This window comes from Triturus cristatus, chromosome 4_2 (assembly GCF_964204655.1).
Source record: "Triturus cristatus chromosome 4_2, aTriCri1.1, whole genome shotgun sequence".
Taxonomy (NCBI): Eukaryota; Metazoa; Chordata; class Amphibia; order Caudata; family Salamandridae; genus Triturus; species Triturus cristatus.
In genome coordinates, this window is record NC_140586.1 from 88,765,805 (window position 1) to 88,784,076 (window position 18,272).

General features: G+C 47.5%; 1 protein-coding gene across 1 annotated transcript in view; it reads right to left on the bottom strand.

The window, feature by feature from the left end:
* Nucleotides 1-3,396: 3,396 nt before the first annotated feature.
* The window catches only part of QTRT1 (queuine tRNA-ribosyltransferase catalytic subunit 1), a 232,031-nt gene continuing 217,155 nt past the window's right edge, over nt 3,397-18,272 (bottom strand). The window contains exon 10 of the mRNA XM_085600680.1: nt 3,397-4,860. Within this exon, the coding sequence (XP_085456806.1) occupies nt 4,711-4,860 (150 nt within the window). The 3' untranslated portion in view covers nt 3,397-4,710. The remainder of the gene's footprint in view (nt 4,861-18,272) is intronic.

The following is an 18,272-nucleotide window of genomic DNA, read 5'->3' on the forward strand; positions in this document are numbered from 1 at the left end:
GTCATCTGCGATCTGATTCATCCTGATCAATGCGGCTTCATCCCACATCGCAACACCGCCCTCAACTTGCGGCGTCTCCATGGCGCCCTCGCCAGGGCAGAGTACCTCTCCGAACCGGCCGTGCTGGTTTCTTTAGATGCCACGATGGCCTTTGACACCATCGAGTGGCCATTCCTCTGGGCTGTCTTGACCAAATTCGGCTTTGGGGAGGGATTTCTTGGCTGGGTGAAGCTTCTCTACACGGGACCCATGGCTCAGGTGGTGGTTAATGGGCGGGTATCTCGGCCCTTCGCTCTCGGTAGGGGTAAGAGGCAGGGGTGCCCGTTGTCCCCTCTGCTCTTTGCTCTCGCCCTGGAGCCACTCGCCGCTTGGCTCCGCTGGGAGCCCTCGATCAGGGGGATCCGGTGGGCCCCGGGCTTTGAGGATCGGGTCTCGTTATATGCTGACGATATCCTCCTGTATCTTACCTCGCCGCGGCAGTCGCTTAACGTTCTCTTCGATGTTCTGACTTCCTACGGGAGAAATTCGGGTCTCACGATTAACTGGTCTAAATCCTGTGTCTATCCTATCTCCGGTGGCCCCCCTCTCCTGCCGCCTCGGCTTCCGATCCAAATATCTCTGTCCGGCTTTAAATACCTGGGGATACACATCTCGTTGGACCCGGTAGCTCGCTATGAGCACAATCTCCTGCTTCCACTTCGGCGTTTGAGGGAAGACACGGCTCGGTGGTGTAGGCTGCCCCTGTCCCCACTGGGTCGGGCCGCATTGTTTAAAATGATGTCCCTTCCCAGGTTCCTCTATGCACTTCAGAACTCCTTCGACATCATTCCAGTGGCCTACTTTCGGGAAGTAGAGAGCCTGCAGAGGAGACTGGTGTGGGACGGACGGGCGCGTATCGCCCTGGCCAAACTCACTCTCCCCTGGTACGACGGGGGCATCGCGCTTCCCGACATTCGCAGGTATTATTGGGCCTCACAGCTATCAGCCATTAACCATGCCACGTATGCGCCTGGCTTGAACCCGGCGTATGAGATGGATAAATTCCTGCTTCCCGGCGGTAACTATAACAGGGCGCTTTACTCCCGCTCGGCTGGACGGACCCTGACGGGCCCCACTAAGATCGCGGTACGGATTTGGAAGGCGGCCAATGTAGCCATGGGCTGGAGTGAGCGACTAACATGCGCTCCTCCTTTATTTGCCTCCGACCGACTGGGAAGCCTCTGGACAACGAAGGGGTTTGACCGTTGGGACACGATTGGCATCAGTAGAGTGGGAGACTTATGGATGAAGGGCGCGGTTAAGACCTTCGCGGCGCTCCAGAGCGAATACGAACTCACGGAAAAGGAGTTCTTCCGATACGCCCAGGTTCGGCATGCCCTGCTCTCGGTCTTTGGGGAGGGGACCAAGATCCCGGCCTCTTCGCCCCTCGAGGACCGCATACTTGATGGTCATGTTCCCGACAGTACTATCTCCTTAATCTATAAAAAACTCATTAATAATCGGGCTGACCTATTGGTGCGCCTTCGGGAGACGTGGACGGGGGACGGGGTGGAATTAGACGACGAGGACTGGCAGTCCGCACTATCGTCCCCCAAGGAAGTCGCCATTCCAGCCCGTCTCCGCCTGGTCCAGTTAAAGATTCTCCACCGGGTGTATGTGACGGGCCCCCGTCTGGTCTCGATGGGATTCTCGGAAGATGGGCTCTGCAAGCGGGGGTGTGGGCTCAGTGCCACCTTTCTCCATATCCTTTGGGAGTGCCGGGAGGTGGCGGAATACTGGCGTCGGGTTCATGGGGTCATGGGACAAGTCACCGGGGTGGCGCTGCTGCCGGAGGTGCGTCGCTGTGTCTTGAATGTGTGGGAGCCCAATGATTATAACGCGGCGCAGACTCGGTGGGCGGCCCTGGGCTACATGATTGCTAAGAGGGATATAGCGCAGCTTTGGGGCTCCCAGCGGCCACCCACCGTGTCAGTATGGAAGGAAAACATGGACTGGTGTATGTTCAGGGAGAAGACGGTATATGTGGCCCGCGGTAAACCCGGGGCATGGGGTAGAATTTGGGGGCAATGGAACGTGTATCGTGGGGGTATCTGTACGCCCCCCCTAGTGGACACCGATATTGCCTTGTCCCCCTGACCCTTGATGGTTCCTTGCAACTGATTGTAATAATCGAATATAGATGTTCCTTTCCCGTTACCCCCCCCCGATCTTTCAGTACTCCCTCCTGTTGATAGCTAATTGTAGGTTTGGAGTAAAAGTCCCCCGGATGTAGCCTGACCCACGCTTTTTGCCCGTATGCCTCGCCTTTTGTTTTTTGTTGTTATTTATGTTAAATGTATGTCTCCTGCTTCTCTCGAGCTATCCTGAGCCATTTACGGGGCTGGGCCCCAGGTGTCGCCTACTGCTTTAACTAATGTACGATCCTTTCTGAGTCTAGCGGCCGGCCCTGGTGGTTGTAGGCCCATGCTTGTAACTGATTTATTGTTTTAATAAAAAATTTTGGAAAAAAAAAAAAAAAAAAAAAAGAAAAGTGTATGAAGTGAAACATGTCAACTTCTTCAAAAGCAATACATTCTGAAGAATTCATGGCCATAAATGTTAATACAAATCACATTTATAAACCTCTCTTCCACTCATACTTTCGCAGGGTGCCATATTTTAGGCGAATGGTATACAACTTTTTTCCTATTACACTGTCACAGAGGCTTCCTTATTCCAAAATTGATTAATGATGCCTGTAACAGGCGAACTCACAGACATTTAGTTTCTGTGTCCAAGAGGTGCTAGTTCACATTGCTGTCTTACAACAAAATGAATCCTCATAATGTATTCAGTCATTCGTTTGTGGTCGCGTAACATTAGAGTTGAATGAAACGAAAGATTCCCGCTAGCTCACGCCTTCTTCAATCACAGTGTGAAGATGTTTGTCCTTCTTGCTAACAAATCTATTCCTAGCAAACGTCCTAGTATTTGGTGCAGCATTCCTTCAGCTATTAACAAATTCAAGAATAGCATGCCTTTGAGGAGAACTTTCTTTCCTCCACTAGAAATAAATCAGGATAGTTAATGTGAAATGTAGTTTTGCACTATACCTTTCCCGAAAGACAACTTGGAAAAATGGGACGAGCAGTAAACACATCCTTTAATAAAAACCTATAGGAAGGTGTTAAAATAATAAATCTTGACCTTTAAATACATAGCAAACATATCTCTCTGCAATACGGGTTATCCTTCTACGTGTGTGTGCGAATGGATCTTAATGTGAAACATTTTATTACAAAAGCTTTTATAAATATATACAAGTTTATACTTAAAATCAAATGCCTATACTCTGTCCCGCTTCTTCCAAATGACCCATTCCCAAAAATGTCCAATAAAATGCTCTGTTACACAATCTGATGTGTCATGTATGAATTTATTTTTGAGTAGTTGGCTAGTGATGCCACTTGATGCATAAAATGCAGCCATGCCATTGGCTGTCCGAAGTAAAAAAAAAAACGCCATTTAATTTAGAACTTTTATGAATGCATGTATGAAAGTAAAACTGGTCAAAATGACTCCAGCAACATTTACCTGTTAAAATAGCATTATACAAAACTTTACCAAAAAGGAAAAGATAAAAATGCAACAGAGTTAAGAGTCCTGAGTGATCCCATGAGCCTGATGGGCCAGGAATGAAGGAGACATGGGCAAAGCGTCGATGAAGACTCGGAATTAGAGGAGTGAAGTTTTCACACCCAGTCTCAACACAGATGATACAATCAAAATTACAGTCAGCTCTCACAAGAAGGCTAGAGAGCTCAGGGTGACTTCTCAAATAAACAGCAAGTGGTCTGGGGAGGGGAGGTTAATGGGAGACAATGGCAAAAAAGATAAACCTGCATAAGAGGTTTTTACACCAAAAATGCCCAGATGCGGTGTAAGCGTCGCCAGGTGAGCCATACACATTCATAGATTCACAACGAAGGGTCTTGACACACCAACACTTCAGACTTTCCCGTTACTTCTTGGTATATATATGTGTGCATGGTTTTTAGTTGTACTGTGCATACTGGTGGGATATGGGACAATCCAGCACGAAACGAAAAGATGTTAAAATACATGTGGGTTAGGAGATTGATTTTCCGTGTTCTAGCACTACCCATCTCAAAGGGCTATAACCAACAATGAAGACGAAGAGGTAAAAATCCTCATCCGTAAGCCCCTCATTCTCCACTACATATTCCTGTGCCTTGGTCACCAAACAGCTCTCTTCAAACCCAGGAAGTGCTCACACACCCAATGTGGCACTGCAGTATGGACACACAATACAGTGAATGGGCACTCATGCAATTTCAAGTCTATTCCTCCTCCGATCCGAATATCCTCCATCAAAGGCAAGAGGTACAATAAATTCAAGCATCTGGAGCACTGTTTACTGGAAGCAGATCTCCTTACATTGTTTTCTACTGTTTACCCCTCCACCAGCTGTTGTTCAGTGAAAACCATGCAGCTCTTGATTCTGGTGTGCCCTGCCCGGCGCTCTAGCACAAGGTTTTGATCAGGAAGATCCATAGATTGAAAATGAACAATTTCTTCTGGTTCATGGGCCTCAGTCCTTGGCTTGAGTGGTCCCGTACAACTTACATATCAGCGAATAGTCCCAGAAGTCAACTTTCGGAGGTAGCATTAATCACTCTCCAAGGGCTTGGACTCACAAGTCCTAAAGGGTTAATCCAGAATGATGTTGACGGAGGTCAGCGCATCGATGGCCCATTTGGGGTACTTCTTGTCACGGTACATGGTTCTCATGAAGTCCTGCACAAACTCCGGGAAGCGCTGCTGTAGGATGCTCTCTCGCACAGAGAGCATCAGATTCAGCTATGGGAAGAAAAGAATTAAGAAATTGTGAGACAAAAAGTAATGCTCTCATTTCACTCCCTTCTCCAACTGATTCTTGAATTTCCACCTAAGCTTAGCTTCAATAAAGTGAAGATTCTAGATCTGTTCCACTAGCATTGGGCAAGTCGTTCTCTATGCTACCACTGTGTTTACAAATCGGCAAACAACCTAACACACCTTAATCATTCCCAATGAGTACTCCTGGTAACACAACAGCGGCATCTGCAGTCACGTCTTTTCAATTTTGCTGAGATTGATGGTGGTTTACTCCAGGCTACTAACAAACTATTAATTTATAAAAAACAGAAAGGTCTAAGAACCAAGGGACTACATACCATAATACTTGGATCTGTTATTTTAACTTAATCTACCTGAAAACAGTTAACTAGATCAGCTTTTCCAAACTGTGGGTCACGACACACTGGTAGCACACCAGCCGATTTCTGGTAGGTCGCGGAAAGAGGATACATAAAGTGTCCTTTTTCCTTTTGTTTTTGCTGTGGTTCAAAGACAGAGGTCAAAGGTGAGGCTGTCTTCTGACAAATTGCTGCTTATTCTTTTTAGCAGGGTAACTGGTGTTTACTTTTCTTTCTCTGACTGCAGAGTGAGAGGAGTTTTTAAAGTGAACTGGCAATCTTGCTTGGGTACAAAAAGAGTCAATGGGAAAGGCTGTAGGATGTCATTTTTTGTACCACAAAATTTTAAAACCTGTAAATTTACAGTACACATATTTCAGAATATGTCAACAATCAGGACAGCAAAAATGAAGTACTTTTTTTTGCAATTCTGATGTGTGATGGAAACAAAAGATTTTATTAGGATCACAACGAATCAAGTCACTTATTTATTTATATTTATTTACAAAGTTTTATATAGCGCGAAGAAGATCCCGAAGGATATCAGAGCGCTTTACAAATGGATGGAAGGAAGGACATAAATGCAATATCGGCATCAAGTAAGAATACAAAACAGGAATAAGCGCATAATTAGAAGATAAATGAGTCAAGGAGAGTAATACAATAAACAGGTATATGGTGGGTTACAAGGGGGCACACTATGTAGTAAAGAAGAGCAGCATCAAAATGGTGGTACAATGGTTGTGGGATAAATGACTTTGAGCAAGTGAGCCTAGTCCAATTAAGGTAAGAATTTATTCATAAGGAATCTTTTAGCTTCCAGTTTGAAAGCAGTCGTTGAGGAGATTCTGCTTACTTCCGGTGGAAGAGAGTTCCATATAAGTTTGGGGCAGCGCCGGAGAAGGCTCGGTGACAAGTTCTCTTTTTGCTAAGGATGAGTGGTTTCAAGAGGAAAGTGTTAGCGCTTCTTGAGGCTCTACCACCACAGGATAATTCAAGCTTTTACGCTAGGTACCTGGGAGTTTTGAAATGCAGGGCTTTGTGAGTCAGAATGGCAATATTTAACTAAACTCAAGCTTCGTAGTGCAACCATTTAAGAGATTTTAGTACTGGGGAAATGTGCTCATTTCGTTTGGTACCTGTAACCAGTCTAACTGTCGCGTTCAGTGATGCCCTTAGTGGAGCCAGGGTATATTTGGGAAGGCCACAGAGCATAGCGCTGCCGTAGTCTAGCCTCGGTAAGACAAGCGCTTGGACCACCTGCTTGAAGACAGATTGTGGAAGGAATGGTTTGATATTTCTAAGTGTCCTCATCAAGTGATTAGCTCTCTTACACACATTGATGATGTGATTTTTCATATTCAGCTGCTTGTCCAGGGTGATTCCGAGAGATTTGGCTGAGACTAGGATGAGAGGGGTGCAGTTGAAAGCAGTGAGGTGATTCAGCCAAAGGTCTGGCTTGGGAATGTGGTTCGGAGGCGAGATGAGAAGGAATTCAGTTTTGGAGGTATTGAGCAGGAGATGATTCTCAGTTAACCAATTTTGAGTAAACGTTAGGGTAGTGTTGAGTGAGGTAATGTTATCCGGAGATGAGATTTTCAAATAAAAGTTGCCTATCATCTGCATACATCTGGAAGAGAATGTTAGTGGAATTTAGTGAATTAGCTAATGGTTCCAGAAAAAGGTTGAAGAGCATAGGAGATAGGGTTGATCCTTGGGGGACACCCATGAGTACTGGAGAGGGCTGGGAGAGGGAGTGATTTGCCTTGACACTTTGTGATCTGTGGTGGAGGAAGTACAAGAACCATTGTAGCACCCGACCAGAGAAACCCACCCTGTTCTTCAGAATGGATAATAGGTTTTCATGATTAACCGTGTCGAATGTGGAGGAAAGGTCAAGGACGATTAGGAGGGAGGAATCCTTTTGGTCAAGCATTTTTTAAAATGTCATCCATAACGTGAGTGAGTGCCGATTCAGTACTGTTCCCCTTCCGAAAGCTTGATTGATGCTGGTCTAGAGGTTGGAAGTTCTCAATGTGAGCGCAAAGTTGGGATTGTACGCATTTATCTAGGAGTTTGGCTAGGGTAGGGAGGTTGGCGATAGGGCGGACGTTATTGAGGTAAGCTTTATCTGTGTTAGTTTTTTTTAGAATAGGTGATACCTGAGCTGCTTTTAGGCAGTCAGGGATCGTGCCTTGTGATAGAGAAGCGTCTACAATCCTTCTCCAGTTGGGGATGAGCACATTCTTGATTTCTTTGAAGATGGCCGGGGGTAACGGGTCACTGAAGTGGTTAGATGGGTTGATATTCTGAAGAATCTTGTTGATGTCTTTTTCACTGAATGGAGTAAAGGAGTCCCATGACACATTGTTCTTAGTGTTCAGGCTGATAGCTTTGCACTTTTCTAAGGGGTCAAGGGGTGGTGCGGACCCAGAGGATGGCAGGAGAGCCTTCTTAGAGGCTAGCTCAATGGTGATGAGTCTTGATTTCTCAGAGAAGAAAGCAGCAAGTTAATCGCATGAGGGTGGGCTGCCTCCAGAGTCTTTTGGACCTACCACTGATTGCTGTTTGACCAATTCGAAAAGTTTCTTGGGGCGGTTAGCAGCTCGATCAAGTTGGTGTCTGAAGTAGTCAGCTTTGGTGCTCTTGATTTGTGTGTTGTAGAAGCTCCTACCCTCTCTAAGGAGTTTTAGTTGGTCCAAGGAGGGTTTGGATTTCCAGGTAAGTTCAACTGCCCTGAGGTTGCGGCGTTCCGTGTTTAAATTGTCGTTGTACCATGGTTTGGATATTTTTGTTGAGGCATTTTTCTGTTGGAGTGGTGCAATGAATTAGCTACTACTTTTGCACAGAGATACAGTTCACTCGTGTGCAAATGATAAATATTCACTGAGCTGCGATTTCCACACATTATCATTTGTGTGCGGTAAACTTTTATCAGTAAAACTGTATCTCTGTGCAAAAGTAGTGGCTAATTCAATGGAAAATGTTCTGTCTGAAAATGACAGTGCGCTACACACAATGCTTTAGTCATATATTTGTGACAATAGGCTCTGGAATGCACCACCTGCTACATACTACACCCTTACCACTCTCCTGATTAATACATTTGCTACACTTTGTGTGAATCTAGGATTTTTCACAATCCCTATGACTTTAGTGATGTAACATTGATATCAGCACCCCCCCCCCCCCCCCCCCCCACTCTCAAATAGTTTCAGCACCACTGGTGCAAAAGTTCTGAATTATGTCCCCAAGTCCAGTTTTAAAACAAAACCTTGCAAGTATTCCCAAGCAAGACACTGGGTGAACCTTCAGTATTTTCTCTGCTGTTCATTTACTTCACAAAACCATTTAAACAGAGAATGTGCTCGCTACGCGTGATCATATTCAATCATCCCACTTGTGTATGACTTTTACACATAAATTGAGAAATATGAATGTGGCCTTACGGCCAGAGCTGCTGACTTTGGATGTGGGGAACCAGGTTCGAGTTCCGGCTTTCGCTCTCGGCAAATTACTTAATCTCCTGTGCTTTAAATAAAATGAATCTGACTTTAAATAATGTAATTTGGTGCTCATGTAAATTGCTTCAAAACCCTTGGGCTGTGTTCATGCTTTATAAAACTGCAAAGGAGTCTAAAAAGCACCACTGGGCCCCGCTTTAACACAAAAATGGATAAGAGGCCCTACCCCATACTCTACTTCAGAATGGGTTTTCAAACAGATGCCACAGGCTAGCACCACATTCTGAAAAGAGTTTCAGGTCTAGTGCAGTTCACCATCTGCAGACCAATATCTTGTCCACAGTCAGCTAAAGACAAATCGAAGGGCATGGCCAAGGTCATGGCCAAGTTACTTAACTTTGGTAAAGATATATCTGTAAGAGACATATAATAGTTATGGATCCCTTACCTTCGAATTACCCCCAGGCCTCAGACTGGATCCGGAGAATGTTCCTTCAGCAGTACCCCTGAGCGTCGGTAGGTGGCATTGGTCGCCTACGCGTTAATCGTTGGCTTCATGAATGCCGGAATGACGTTGCGGTATCTACTTAGGCGCCACCCCTCCGCGCTGACGTCAGTTCTTTCTACGACATTCCACGTCAGAAGCGCAGAGCCATGCCAGACACTGACAACTGATGCATAAAACTAGGGCCCTGAAAGGAGTCCCTTACCCTAGAAGTCAGTTTGCAGAACGGGGAGGATGGATGGGGTGGGAAGGAATCCATAACTAATATATGTCTCCTACAGTTATATCGTTACCGAAGGTAAGTAACTTGCTCATCTGAAAGAGACTATTAGTTATGGGTTCCTTACCTTAGAAAAGATACCCCAGCAATACCAACCACAGAGGTGGGTCCGCGAACCAAGCTCACACCAGGAAGCCCTGAAGAACGGAGTGGCCAAAGAAGCCGTCTCTCCGGACTTGGCTGTCCAGGCAGTAATGTTTAGTTGACATGTGCAAAGAAGCCCACATGGCTGCCTAGCAGATGTCATGAAGGGGGACTCCACGTCCCAAAGCAGTAATGGCTGCCGTCACCCCAGTGGAATGGGCGCGCAACCCTACCAGAGCTTCCTTTTTCGCCAATGGACTAACACATTTTAATGCAAACAACAACCCATCGAGAGATGGTTCGTTTTTGCACGACCCGACCTTTCTTTGTGCCCACAAAGCCAACAAACAGTTGATTATCCACCCGGAATTGTTTTGTGCGATCCAGATAAAATGAAAGTGCACGTTTTGGATCCAGACGGTGGAGCTTTTCCTCTTTAGAATGATGCGGAGGCGGGAAGGTGGTGGGCAAAGTGATGGTCTGTCCTATGTGGAAAGAGGTAACCACTTTGGGAAGAAAAGAAGGTCGAGTTCGAAGGACAACCCTGTCGGCATGAACATCAAGGAAAGGAGGCTTGGGAAGAAAAGAAGGTCAAGTTTGAAGGACAACCTTGTCCAGGTGAACAGCAAGGAAAGGAGATTTGGAAGAAAGAGCCTGAAGCTCACTCACCCTGCGAGCAGAGGTTATGGCAACCAGAAAAGCAGTGTTCAAGGTCAAGAGTCTGAGAGGACAATTATGTAGCGGCTCAAAGGGAGCGCACATAAGATAAGTCAGAACACGGTTTGAGTCCCACTGGAGCATTACGAAAGGAATAGGAGGAAAAGGGTGAGTAATGCCCTTAAGGAAATGATTTACGATAGGGACTTGAAAAGTGAAGGCTCATCAGGAAGGCCGAAATGTATCCTTTAAGAGTGCCCAGAGCAGAGCCCTGCGGGGCCAAATAAAGAATGAAGAGGAGAACCTCTGTAAGAGGGGCAGAAAGGGGATCCACAGCCTTTGCTGTGCACCATGCCACAAATGTTTTGTTCCATCTACAGGCGTATACTGTTTTGGTGGAGGGACGCCTGGCTGCCAAGATAACATTACAGTCTTCGGGAGGAAGGTCGAAAGCTGTCAACTGTCGCCGCTCAATCTTCACACAAGGAGGTGGAGGCTGGACAGGTTCGGGTGGAGGACCGTCCCCTGCTGCTGCGACAGACGATCCTCCTGAAGGGGCAGTCTGATCAGAGGATCGATGGCCATGTTCAAGAACTCGGGATACTAGACTCTTTTTGCCCAATCCGGAGCCACAAGAATGACTTGGGCCCGGTCGCGCTTGATCTTCTTCAGCACTCTGGGCAGAAGTGGTATAGGCGGTAAGGCGTATAGAAGACCGCAACTCCACTCGCGACAAAAAGCGCTGCCTATCGAGTGCTGCCTTGGAAATTCCAACCCTCAGAACTGCTGACATTGCACGTTCTCTTAGGTGGCGAATTGATCTAATCAAGACTCTCCCCACTGCTGAAAGAAACCTTGCACCACCTCTGAGTGAAGACGCCATTCGTGATCCATCAAGTATCGGCGGCTGAGTTTGTCCGCCCTGGCGTTCAGGGAACCTGCCAGGTGTTGAACCACCAGGGACATGCCCTGATGTTCCAGCCAATTCCAGAGACTAAGGGCCTCCTGAAGGAGGGTCCACAACCCCACCCCACCCGGTTTGTTGCAATACCACATAGCAGAAGTGTTGTTTGTGAACACCTGCACTACTCTCCCTTTGACAGAAGGAAAGAATGTCTTCAGTGCTAGATGAATCGCCCGAAGCGCCAGAAGGTTGATGTAGAGTCCGGACTCCACCAGAGACCGGAGGCCTCTGATCTCGCCTCTCCCATGTGACAGCCCCATCCCATGAGTAACTCATCTGTCACCACTGTGAAATCTGGTTGGGGAAGGGAGAGGGATGTGCCCTTGATCCAAGCCTGGTTCATGAGCCACCACTGCAACTGGGTCGGAGCAGCTCCTTCAGACTATCTGCAACTGGTAGACCTGAAAGGTCGGACTAGGAAGGTTTGGAGGCTGCTTCAGAGGGGGCACTGGTGGACTGGCCCACCCGCTGGCCCCCAGACCCACGGTGGTGGTTTCCACGTCCCCGGCCCTGATGAGGCTGGACAGCTTGCGCTGGCCTGTGGCTCTGGGCAGAACGTGGTGGGGCACCCCTTCCGTAGCCATAAAAGGGGCGATAGACTGCACGGGGCGAGAGGAGGTAGCGAGGCCCAAGGATCTGGACGTAGGCCTAGAACCCTTGAAGCACTCGAGCGCATGTTCCACCTTGTCGCCAAACAAGTGACGGCTATCAAAGGGCATGTCCAAAAGAGTCGATTGGACATCACCCGAGAAACCAGTGACGGGATCTTTAAAAATGTCAGGTGCATGTTTGATGATACCTTTTAACATAGGTAGAATGCTTGTTGATTTTTGTGACTGTATGACAGTCTCCAACAAAAAATCTTCCTCCTTTGGGTCTGAGTGCAATTCTACCCCATGATATTGTGCAGCTCTGTTGATGAGCTGTGCAAAACCTATGTTGTCGTCTGGGGGGGAGATAGCCTAGATGGGTAGCAGTCTGGATCTGGGAGATCTGGGACATCTGGTGGATTATCATAATCCTCCCAAGGATCAGGTGGTGGGAGAGTAGTGGCATCATCATTATCCTCTTGTGGGTTTTCATCCCCACGCCCAGACCCACCCCCACCCCCACCCCCAAGGTGATCATCATCATCATCATCTTGTGGTGTAGGTGAATATGGAAGCATTGGAGAGTAAGCTGGAGAAAGTGGTGTTGTGGGGAGATTTAGAGGAGAGAAGGGTCTGACTGGAGAAGTTCCCATGTCTCTCTTCTTTAAGGTTACTTTGGGTTCTTCTGGGGAGTCCTACAGTCTCTTTTTCGATATAGAATTGTCTTTATATGACCAGTTTTAGGGTTAATGTGAAGAGCTTTTTGTTAGGATCCACTGGATCTGGTTGAAATAGGTCTTTTAATCCAGTATCCTTGTTCAGCACCAAGGATTTTGGTTGTTTTGGTTTGGATTCCGAAGCTTTATGAGGGGTCTCCGGATCTGTGCTGGCTGGTGCGGAAAAAGAAAGAACTGACGTCAGCGTGCAGGGGCGTCGTCTAAGTAGATACCGCAACGTCATTCCGGCGATCACGACGCCAACGATGAACGTGGAGTCGCCCGACGCCACCTACCGACGCGCAGGGGTACTGCTGAAGAAAAATTCTCCGGATCCAGTCTGACGCCTGGGGGAAATTCTAAGGTAAGGAGTCCATAACTAAGAGTCTCTTTCAGATATTTACAAACAGATGCTGTTAGTGGGGAACGCAAAAAATTGTAAAAGAATGTTATTTAGGGAATTCACACAATTTTGAAAGCATATCTATTATTACATTAAAAAATCGCCCCCGCCTCATGTCTGTCAAGCTAGATGGATCCCAAAAGTTTGTTGTTCTAAAAAGTGGGTTGTGGTTCTAAAATGTTTGGGAACCTCTGAACTAGGGCATCGAATGTCATTCTGTATCAATGTAGCCCTCCCATTAGAACAAAAAATATCAATCAAGTTTATAGAAATCAAAATTTCTTTAGTTAATTTCATTCAACATATATTATAATAAAAATGTGTCCGAAATGTACATTGACGGAAAAACTATTTCAGGAAGCTATGTCCGGGGGATGTCACAACAGAGTTTTCTAGTTGGGGATAAAAGGATTGTCATACCCTTTTCAGACCACAGGACAGGCAGGGGCTCCTGGGCAAGAACTGTGGACAATGATGGTGTTTGCCATTAGTGTCCCGGGTCTGTCCTATTATGGCTCTGCAAACTTGGCCAAGGACACCCTTTCTGCATTTGCCTCTCAGGGTAGGGAGGGCAAGCAGTCAAAGCCTTCTCAGGAGCTCACAATATGGCTCGGGTGTGCAGCTATTTAGCTAGGAAGCCCATAGCGGAGTCTGTTAATAATCTGTGCAAAAAAAGGCAATAATTATTCTTCCGACCATCCAGGATTGTCTTTCAGAGTTCCAGACACAGTATTTTACTTCAGGCTATGTGTTACCCGTTTGCAGAGATGCGGTTTAGCAAGGTGAGTCCGTACCTCAGCCAGAAGGCAAAGGATCGTGGATGGCAGACCTGCGTCTTAGATCTCGTTTCTTTAAACAAACAGCACAGCAGGCTTCTGCAGCGGATGGAATATGCTACTTACCAGTATGCATCTGTTCTTGGCATGTAGAGCTGCAGAGTTGTACACTTAGCATAGATCGCCATCTGGTGTTGGGCCCGGATGTTTGCAGTTTGTTTTTGTTCTTTGGACAGTCTTTGGAAGTCACGAGTTCGGTGACTCCTCCTTCGGTCCGTACTGCGCATGGGCTTCGGCTCCATCCTCAGATTGTTTTTCGCCAACAGGGAAATGATGGAGCGTAGTAATAACAGTGAGAAACCCATGTGTGTTGTATCTAAATAAGATGGACTGGAACGGATACAGGTAGCCGGGGAGGCGGGTGGGCGTGTACAACTCTGCAGCTCTACATGCCAAGAACAGATGCATACTGGTAAGTAGCATATTCCGTTCTAAGCATATGAGCTGCAGATTGTACACTTAGCATAGATTATATAGCAGTACCCAACCTTAGCGGCGACCACCGGTATCCGTTGCAGCGGTTTGAAATAGTGTCTTTAGTACAGCCTGGCCCAGACTAGCTTGTTGCTTGGAATGCACGTCTACACAGTAATGTTTTGTGAAGGTGTGCGGTGTTGACCATGTGGCTGCTTTGCAGATGTCATCTAAGGGTATGTTCCCTAGAAAAGCCATAGAAGCCCCTAACTTTCTAGTAGAGTGGGCTTTAGGTGGAACAGATAATGTTCTTTTTGCCTTTTGATAGCAAATTTGTATGCACTTTACAATCCACCTAGCTATCCCTGATTTAGAGATGGGGTTGCCCTTATGCGGTGGAGAGAAGGAAACAAACAATTGTTTAGTTTTCCTGAAAGGTTGTGTTCTCTGTATGTAGTACAGTAAAGCCCTCTTAACATCAAGTGTATGTAGAGCCCTTTCCGCAACAGATTGAGGTTGCAAGAAAAAAACAGGTAATTCCACCAATTGATTGAGATGGAAGGGGGAAATGACCTTGGGCAGAAACTTTGGATTTGTACGAAGTATCACTTTGCTGTGATGTATTTGTAAGAAGGGTTCCTGTATAGTGAACGCTTGTATTTCACTAACCCTTCTAAGGGAAGTGATAGCCACTAGAAAAGCTGTTTTCCAGGTGAGGAACTGTAGCTCGCATTTATGCAGTGGTTCGAAGGGTGGACCCATTAGCCTTGTAAGAACTACATTTAGATTCGATACAGGAGAAGGCGGTGCCCTGGGTGGAATTATGCGTTTAACCCCTTCAGTGCCCGCCCCTTTACCCGCCCTGTGCCGGCCGTTGCATTAGCGGGCGGGGTCTATGACGAGCTGGACTCGTCATGGGCACAGCGCCACCGCGGCCCATGACGAGTCCAGCTCGTCATGGGCACTGAAGGGGTTAAGGCCTTCCATAAAGGCTTTAATAGCAGGCACCCTGAACAGCGACAAATGCTGTCTGTTTTGCAGGTAAGCAGCAATCGCTGCTAGGTGTAAGCGTATGGAAGAGTATGCCAGGTTACACCTTTGAAGATGGAGCAGATAGCATATAATGTGTTGTATGGATGCATCTAAAGGGTTGATTGTATTGTTACGGCAGTAAACAACAAATCTCTTCCACTTTGCGGCATAGCATGCTCGAGTGGTAGGACGTCTGGCTTCCTTGATAATATTCATGCAGTCAGGGGGAAGGTTAAGGTACCCAAATTCTAAGATTTCAGGAGCCAGATCGCAAGGTTGAGCTGCGCTGGGTCCGGGTGTCTGATTTCTCCATGGTTCTGAGTTAGGAGGCATGGGGACAGGTGCAGTTTTTGATGTGGTACCACTGATAGTTGTAATAGTGTGGTGTACCACGGCTGCCTGGCCCATGTTGGGGCTACCAGAATGAGCGTGAGGGAGTGCTGTTGCAGTTTCCTGACCACCAATGGAATTAGTGGGAGAGGTGGAAAGGCGTATGCAAATCTGCCTGACCAGTTCATCCATATCGCATTGCCTTTGGACAACGGGTGTGGGTATCTGGCGGCGAAGCTTGGGCATTTTTTGTTTTCGTGGGTGGCGAACAGGTCTATCTGAGGATGCCCCCACTTGTGGAAGAATGGGCGAAGAACTTGTGGATGCAGTTCCCATTCGTGTAGTTGTTGCGTTTGTCTGCTGAGCAGATCTGCCATGGTGTTTTGTACGCCTGGGACGTGCTGTGCCAGGAGAAAGATGTTTTGAGGAATTGCCCATCTCCATATGCTCTGGGCTAAGCGGGAGAGCTGGGGAGAGTGTCCCCCCCCCCCCTGTTTTTGAATATAATACATTGCAGTCATATTGTCTGTGCGAATGAGGACTGCTTTGGCTGAAATTTGTTTTTGAAAAGATTTTAGGGCTAGAAAGATCGCCAAGAGCTCCAGATGGTTGATGTGGAGCGACTTTTGCTGTGGCGTCCATAGACCTTGCATTGTGAGGTGTAGGAGGTGCGCTCCCCAGCCGGAGAGCGATGCGTCCGCTGTTAGAATCACCTGAGGAACCGGGTCCAGGAACAGCCGCCCTTTGGAAAGGTTTGTGGTGTTCCACCACTGCAGAGAGTGATGGGTGCGGCCGTCCACCAACACCAGATCCGTCAGCTGTCCTTGGGCCTGGTTCCACTGTTGTGCTAGGCACTCTTGGAGTGGACGCATGTGGAGCCTTGCATGGGGCACTATGAAGATGCAAGATGCCATCATCCCTATGAGCTTCATAAACACTCTCGCTGGGAGAGAGTGCTGAGCAAGGAACGTTTGGCGCAAGGCTTGTATGCTTGCGATTCTGGCTGAGTTTGGATAGGCAATACCTTTGGAGGTGTCTATAGTGGCCCTGAGATATTGCTTTGTGTGAGATGGTACGAGGTGGGACTTTTGGTAGTTCACCGTGAAGCCTAGCTGGTGGAGCAGTTGGATGGTGCTGTTTGTATGTTGCACACATTGGTTGTAGGACGCGGCTTTTATCAGCCAGTCGTCTAAGTAAGGGAAGACGTGAATATGTTGACGTCTGCGGTGTGCTGCTACTACCGCTAGGCATTTGGTAAACACCCGTGGTGCGGTGGTGACCCCGAAGGGGAGAACTGTGAACTGGTAATGTTGACCGTCCACCACAAACCTGAGATACTTCCTGTGAGAAGGGTGTATTGGAATGTGAAAGTATGCGTCTTTCAGATCCAAGGTAGTGAGAAAGTCTCCCCAACAGAGGAGCGGGAGGACTTGTTGTAGGGTGACCATGTGGAAATGGTCTGAATGTATGTATGCATTTAGAGGCCGGAGGTCCAGAATGGGCCTCAGGGTCCCGTCTTTCTTTGGTATTAGGAAATACAGAGAGTAGACCCCTAAATTGTGCTGATTGACGGGGACCTGCTCTATAGCGTGTTTTTGGAGGAGGGAGAGCACCTCCTGTTTGAGCAGTGTGGAATGTTCTTGAGACATTGGACGGTGCCTTGGTGGGATATTGGGTGGGGTAGATGTTAGCTCGAGACAGTACCCTGACCGAATAATTTGGGTCACCCATTTGTCCGATATTATGGATTCCCAGGCGTGGATAAAGTGTTGTAGTCTGCCCCCGACCGGAGTGGAATGGTCTGGGGGGAGCGGAGGGAAGTCATTGTGCGGGCGGGGTGGCAAAACGGGTGGTGTTAGTTTTGCCCCTGCCCTTATTGTTGTTGCCCCTGTATCCACCCCTTTGGTAGCCCTTCGAGAAGGTATTTTGAGGAGGGGACTTGTAGGAGGTAGAGGCGCTATTGGTGGAGTAGCCTCTGCCTGTGCTACGAAAGGATGAACGCCGAAAGGAGCGTTTAGGGGTCTGTGATTGTAATGCCTCTATAGACTTTGCTGTGTCCGTGTCCTTTTTCATTTTTTCTAATGCTTCGTCTACCTTTGGCCCAAAGAGATTTTGTTGGTCAAAGGGTTGATTTAGTATAGATGCCTGGACTTCTGGCTTGAACCCTGAGATCCTGAGCCAGGCATGACGACGAAGCAGGACACTAGTATTTATGGCTCTAGAAGCAGTGTCCGCTGCATCGAGGGCACATTTAATGGAGGTGTTAGTAATAAGCTTTCCCTCCGGTATCAGGTCATGAGCTTTACGTTTGTGTTTTTCCGGGAGGTGCTGCATAAGAGCCTCAAGCTCATCGTAGTGTGCCCTGTCATAACGCGCAAGCAGCGCTTGTGTATTCGCAATGCGCCAGATGTTCGCGGCGTGCGAGGCAGTGCGTTTACCAGACGCATCTAGGAGTTTTGATTCCTTATCTGGCGGTGGGGCCTCACCTGAGGACTGGGAGTAAGACCGCTTTCTAGCTGTGGACACAACTAGGGAATCTAAGGGAGCAGGGCCCTTAATGTATGTAGGGTCTGTGGGTGCCGCCTTGTACTTTTTTTCTATTCTAGGGTTTAAGACCCTGGCCCTGACAGGGTCTTTGAACACCTCTGCAGCATGCTTGGTGACACCCTTAAGCATGGGCAAGATGGCTGTGGACTTATCCTGAATATCAAATGTATCCAGTAAGAAGTCGTCTTCCACTGGTTCACTATGCAGTTCCAC